General features: G+C 48.4%; 1 protein-coding gene across 1 annotated transcript; it reads right to left on the reverse strand.

Annotated features, from left to right (window-relative positions):
- Window positions 1-221: 221 nt before the first annotated feature.
- SOWAHB (sosondowah ankyrin repeat domain family member B) lies at window positions 222-4,124 on the reverse strand. Its single transcript, XM_069092632.1, has one exon. The coding sequence runs from the start codon at window positions 4,071-4,073 to the stop codon at window positions 1,593-1,595; it is 2,481 nt and encodes an 826-aa protein (XP_068948733.1). The 5' UTR covers window positions 4,074-4,124; the 3' UTR covers window positions 222-1,592.
- Window positions 4,125-7,008: the final 2,884 nt, after the last annotated feature.

Genomic DNA, 7,008 nt, shown 5'->3' on the forward strand with positions numbered 1-7,008 from the left:
TTGTGGCCCCCTTTAGGCTGAGTGCCATAAGGGCTGGGATCCTGTCTTCACCTTTCTTTGTATCACTGATGCTTAGTGCCTGGCATACATTAGGTGCTTAATAACACACTGAGCCCTAGCTTTGGGAGCCACAAAGACAGACATTCCCTACCCTCAAAGAATTTTATAATCTACTATGAGAAACAGGGCATAGAAAGGAAAATGTACTAAATACTTCTCAATTCTAAATGACAAAACTTTTATTGCTTCTAATGGTGATTGAACTTAAACATAAATGAAACAAAAACATCATTTAAAATACTGCTTTATTGCCACTGTCCATTAAAAGACTGCTGAATAAAATTAACATTCCCTTCTGCCATTCATTTAGAATTGTTTGGGTTGGGTGTTTGGTTTTTTGCATAGAATTATATTGTTTCTAGTCATTCTTTCCATTTATGACCTGAAATCTTTCTGTCCCATAATAAGGTACACAGACTAACTATTATTTCCTAGAATAGATCTGATATGATGTGCTTCCATCAAAACAATCTTCACTAGACACATATTTAGTGCAAATTAGTTTTTTTGCTAGCAGCTCCAGAAATTGCATTTCCTTCCCCCCCTCCCCCCATGTGGATAAGGCTTTAACTCTCAATTATTCAGTACCCACTATAATCAGGAACTCATTGCATGGGGGGGGCACTTTGGGGTAGGAGATCATGATTAGATCTCTTTCAACTATTTTATCAGCAATCCTATTCACTTAATCTAAAAGTGGTGGTGATCTATGACTCCTCAAGGAAGGGAGGTCTGTGAACTTGGATGGGGAAAAAAATACAACTTTATTTTCATTAACCTTCAAAATTCAGCATTTCCTTCAATTATTTAAAAATATTATTCCAAGAAGGGGCCCACAGGCTTCAGCAGAATGCCAACATTGGGGGGGGGGGATCAAAAGGGTCAGAGAAATGATTCTCCAAATAGTCATCAATCTCCTCTTATATCCACAACCTGGAATTGCAGAAAGAACAAAATACTGGGGGTTGGAGGTGGAGGGAATTTGGACCTACTTCCTCTTTTCCATACATAGGCTGGATTTTTCCCAAACTACACAAAATAAAAGCCAATGATGATTTTTGAAATATGGTATTTTCTGTGCCTTCCCAAAACTTTTGGGAAAGATTGATTATAAAGGCTAAGGGGGAGAGGGTATGGCACTGAACAAAAATGTGCTGAACCACAGTGGAAGTCTCTGAGCCCTGAGTGCCTTATTGGCTCTCCTGTTGGGGCATCTGCTCAAGAGCCTGATACTTTGATCAGTGGAAATAAAGGAGAGTCTGTGCCAAGATCCAGATTTCTACCTTGGCCCCACTTCTGCCATTCATGCTTAAGAAAGTAGCAGCACTAGCAACTTCTGGCAGTTACTAACACAAGTCTAGAGAGATGTGCCTTCTAAATTAGCTAATTCTCCTCATTGACCTACCCCATTCCCCAGCAATTCATCTTGAATCCTGTAAACCAGAAGGGACTCTGATCTTGGCAGAGTGTGGAGTTTGTGCACAGGGTAACTCCAGATCAAAATGTCTCTGGGCATTTGAGCCAGGGGCAATTTAGTCACTATATTCATCTCTCTCCCCTGTTGTTCGGAATTTGTCATACTGGTGGGCCATTTTCCATCTGCTGTGCTGACTTTTGAGTAATGCGGCAAGGGAGGTCTTTCTGCTTATGTTCCTTGATACATCGTGGCTCTTGGCCTTCCTGGTGGGGGGAGAACTAACTAAGGAATGAACTGGGAAAATGGGCTTCCCCCTAGGGGCACCAAGAAGCTGCCATATCTCCCCAGTGGTATTGCTCTTCAAATACTGCCAAGGTTTCTTCCCACTACTGTCCCGTACATTCACTCGAGACTCCAGATTCTGCACCAGAAGTTTGATCATACCCTGGTGCCCATGGAGGGCAGCAAGGTGCAGTGGGGTATACCCACAGCTGGACCTCACATTCACATCAAGGATGATCCCTGTCTTTTGGGCCCCCCTGACCAATTCCTGAAGGGCCTGGAGGGCACCATGTTTGGCAATCCAGTGTAATGCAGTATACCCAGTCAAAAAGTCTTTTCGAAGAGCCAGCTGTGGGTCTTCCCAAAACAGAATTAGTGCCTGTCTCCATGAGCCACTGGCTAGTCTCACAATCCATTCATGCTCCCGGGAGTCCAGGGGCACTAAAGAGGACTTGTGTACAGAAGGTCTGAGTGAAACTAAGACAGAAGACACATCCCCAGGGGGAACCCAAAAGCCATCTGCTAGTCTTTGCTCCACCTCGGTCTTGGGAACTGTTGGCTTTAGGGTCAAAGGGGTATCCACCTTTGGACAGGGCACTGCTCCCGCCCTAGATAACTTTCTGGATCGGGGCGGCCGACGATTCCTCTTTGCTAAGTCCTCATTGAGCAACTCCTCATCAGAGGAAGATATTTTGTCCCTTCCTGCCCTGGAACTTCTCCTCAGAGATCTCTTTAACCTGGTAGATGGCCAGGGCACAGGGTCTTGAGGCAGGCTGGAAGACTCCCTGGATGTTTTGGCTGCCATTACAACAGGACCATTAACTTTTGCTGGGAAAAGTTGAAGGGAGTAACTACTTCTAAATATGGGTCCCTGGGATTTATTGAGAGAAGTTTCCTGCTGAGATTTGATTAAATGCCCACCTGGGGTCCTAAGTTTTTCCTGGGCTCTGTTTTCTAAGGGAACCTTTGGGGCTTCCTCCAACTCCCCCGGAGACTCCCTTGGGCCACTGGTACTCTCCTCACTGTCATGGCTGTCCTCTTCCACAAAGTTCTCCAGATCCTGGAGGTCCAGCTGACAGCGGATACTCCGGAAAACTGAAGACCCAGCAGTTAGGGGAGGAGGGGAGGCAGGGAGAGAAGGTGGCAGCCTCTCTGAGGCTGGGCCCCCCCGACTGTAGGGCAGCTGGACAAAATTCTCAGGTAGCACACACCAAAACCGGCTGACACCTAGCTGTGTCCCTTCTGCAACACTGCCTGGGGAGGCCTGGGAGTGGTTAGCCACCCACTCTCTGGTGCGTTGCTGCTGCTGGGCTGCATAGGAATGTGGTCCACCAAGGGTCAATAGTTCTGACCCATCCCCAGCGAAAGCAAGTGATGCCAAGGAAGGGCTAGTCCCTGATGCCCTGAAGGTTTCCATGGCCAAAGGTGGGGGCTTGGTGGATGAGCCCGAGCTAGAATTCGGTGTGCCTTGGAGTGGTCCCGCTGAGCTGGGCTCCAGGACCTGCAGCTCTTCCAAGGGAGGGCTCCCATGAGAGAGGAGGTGTGGCTCTGTGGGGCCAGTCCAAGGGCTATCCTGGCCATGCTGCCGCCCATCGCCTTGAGCCCCTGCAGCAGCCAAGCCCCTAGCCTGGGGTGAAGGGCCTGCGGCGGCTGCCTCCCCCAGCCTCCCAGGGTCTCTCCCCTTTTCGGGGGACTCTAGAGCATCCCCAGACCTGGCCGAGAGTCCATTGCACTCTATTTCCGGGGCTGTGGCTCCTGCACCTGCCGGCCCAGTTTCTGGTTCCTTGTCCCGAGGCTGCCTCCTGGCCCGCCGAGGCTGGGGTTGGGGTTGGAACTGGGGCTGGGATTGCTGGGGCTGGGGCTGTTGCTGCTGAGACTGGGCTTGGGGCTGGGGCTGGGGCTGTCGCTGCGGGGACTGGGGCTGCTGCTGCTGCCGCTGCCGTGGCGCCCGCCGCCTGCTGCCTGGGGAGGCGGTCGCGGCTCCCGGGGGGCGCGGCGGCTTCAGCTGCTGCTGCTGCGGGGGGGCAGTGGGCTGGGGGTCGCCACGGGGCCCGCGCAGCCCCTCCTCCCCTACAAGGTCCCGGTACCTCTTCTTGAGCACCACGCACTTGGTGCCGTCGGGGTCCTGGCGCACGGCGGCCACCGAGTTGACAAGGCTCTTGAAGAGCTCACGGCGCTGCTGCAGCTGGCCCGGGGCCGCGCCGGGGTCTCGGAGGAAACCCTTGAAGTGGCCCAGCAAGGCGGCGTTGGTCACCCTGCCCCCGGCCTGGCACAGGAAGTCCAGCAGCTCCTCCTGGCTCAGCTCCTGGGCCATCTTCCTCCTCCCGCTGCCTGGCTCCCGCCCGGGCGGGCGCCGGTGCGTGTCACCTGCTCCTGGGGGCAGGCCCGCCGCCGTCCATCAGCTGGAAGCACCCCGGCCCCGGGCCGGGGGACGCGCCAGGGCTCCCTCCCGCCCCCTCCAGGGGTTGGCCTCGGGGCAGCCCGTGCGCGGGTCTGGCCGTCCTGGGCGGCCACCTCGGCGGGGCTGGGTGGTGCGTGCGCGGTTTCACCTGAACCCTCTGGGCTCCTCCTCCCTGGCACTGGGGGAAGGGCTGGCTCGCCCGCCTTCGGCTCTCGGTTTCTGCCCCCACCCCTCCATGCAAGATGAGTCAAACCCGTGTGAGCTGGCCGAGAGTGCGGCCGCAGGTGAGGTGAGAGGAGGGGGCGGCGACGGGCGGGAGGAGCCCCGCCCCCCTGGAAGGTGGCTGACCGCTGGGGTCCTCCCAGCCAGACGCAGCCCTGGGGGGAGGGGAGAGAGAGAGAGAGAGAGAGAGAGAGAGCCAGTCATTAAGTTATGTATGAAGTCTGCCTGCCAGTGAAAGGGGAAAGGACCAGTTTACCGAGATATCCGGCTAGTCTCTCCACTAGGCGCATTTCTTAGGGATTCCGGCGGGGGAAGGGTAAAGAAGGATTTCTGGATCCCTCAGGCAAGATTGATGTATCAGTCACTTTAGACCTGTATCAAGCCGCTCTTGATATGCAGATACTATCTTTGTAATGAGATTACCTGCTCCTTTCGCTTACTTCCCCAGTGATCCTCTGTCTGGACTGATAATTTATATATGCTAACAACTGTGTCTCTTTGCCGGATTGGTTTTCTTCTTTACTATGGTCGGAAGGAGGGAAAGAAGGGAGGGAGGAAAGAAAGAGTGGGGGGGGGGAAGGAAGAGAATCACACCTAGGACTGAATAATAACTACCATGATTGATTATAAAGTTAAAGAGAACATGAAACGGATGATTCAGAATAAAAACAGATTGTCTTGCTTCATATATATAGATATAGAAAGAGAAAGCAGATCAGTTTTTTTTTTTAACTTATGCCTTGTTAAATTATTTTCTGCATTTCCTGGTACATAGTAAACCTTTCCATTCATTCATTCCTCTGGGCCTTTGTTTCTTCGCTTTCAAAATTGTATTTGTCAAGGTAGGGAGTTTGGAGCTTTCCCCCTTCCCCCCAAATAGTCTCACTTAGCTTCAGCATTCCAAACATGGCAGTAATCTCCTAACCAAAACCCGGCACCGGGAAGCTCACTTTATTTGGGTCTGGAGCTAGAAAACCAGGATTCCAATCCAGGCTTTATCATTCCTCTTCCCCACAATGGGGGAGTTGGCTTAAGTTGTCTCTAAAATCCCTTTAGGCTTTAACATAGTAAACCTTAATGATTACATATTCATGAAGTTCATTTTTATGCATTTATGGATAGCTGCACTTTTTTTCTCTTCTGTTATGTCTTTACAACTTAACTTTTCCTCGTGACTATTGGTTTTATAGTACTTTTTGTCACCCTGCTACTCTTTCCCTTGATTTCTATTTTTTTTAATATTTGAGATCTTGCACTCCTTTTAATGAGCACAGTATATTACCTGAACTGCCTTCCTTAGTGTATCTCTTTGTTCATCTTACTTTAATTCAGGGGTTCTTAACCTGAGTTCTATGAACATGGATCGTTATGATTGATTGATTGTTAGATGGAGAAGATGATAGATAGGTAACTATTTCAATATAATTGGTTTCCATTATAATACTATGTATTATATTTTATGCATTTAAAAAATTTATTCGGAGAAGGAGTCCACAGGCTTCCCTGGTCTGCTGAAGGAATCCACAACGCAAAAAAGCTCACAATCCTTGCCTTAATGGTTTTCCCCTCTAATTTGTATCTTTATTGAACTTCATCCCTTTTTCTTTTTTAGGTCCACTTTTTCTGCTTATGTTTTCAGTTCAAGCCCAGTCTCATTCCTCTGGACCCCTATATCATCCTATTATATTCTCTCTTCTTCCTTCATATAAAATGAGGGGAGTACCTCCACCACCCTCATAGGCTTGGAGAAAAATGAGATCTTGGAGGAAACTTTGAGCATGACTCCTGAAACACAAGGTTGATTTAAAAAATAAATGTTGACCAGCCCATGGGATACTGGTAAAATATATGCATAGAGAAATTTGGCACAAGGATATTAAGGACCCTTTAACCTCACCTAAGCCTAAGGTATCCTGTTAACCCCCTGTCCTATGTGGACTATTCTTGGAAGTCATAGAGAGCAGATCACTGGAGGAAAAGAATACCATTATCTTCCACTTTGAAGGGGTTAGGGGCCCAGCACCCCCTCTATCTGGAAAATCTGAATAAAAAATTTTGACCCTCTCTTTGAATTTTTTTTCTTTTTCTTTTATGGGGTATTTACAGTACGTTAGCGTAAAATCTGCATTAAGTATTTGGTTATAGGCTATATGTAAGTCAATGTTCAATAAAGATATTGTATGAGAAAGAAAAAAATTTGAAATTGCAACTTTTAAAAAGTTGAGTATATTTGTGATATTAAAAACAAAACATGCTGATATTGTACAATACTATACATCTATTTTATGCATTTGAGTTTCTAATTTTTTTCTGTGTCATCTACTGACCATCCTTTGTTGTCTGTGGCCTCTCCAAAACTCCCAGAAAATTCTCCCTTAATTTCTTATGCCAACCCAAGATATATATAGAAACCTCAACAGGGAGAGTGGAAAGGATAACTATATTATGGAATCTTGGGAATTCGGACCCTTCCATCTTCCTCTATGGCTGTTACCATAGGTTGGATCAAATGGAAACCACCATCATCCCATATAGTTAGCATGAAACAATACTGGGCCCCCAAGGGACTGCAGGATATCTCTCCTCTAGTGATGGAGAAGAAGGAAGCTAGAATACTTTATTAAAC

This window comes from Petaurus breviceps, unplaced genomic scaffold, assembly GCF_028583685.1.
Source record: "Petaurus breviceps papuanus isolate PSGF00001 unplaced genomic scaffold, PetGlider_PUasm1.0 126, whole genome shotgun sequence".
Lineage (NCBI taxonomy): Eukaryota > Metazoa > Chordata > Mammalia > Diprotodontia > Petauridae > Petaurus > Petaurus breviceps.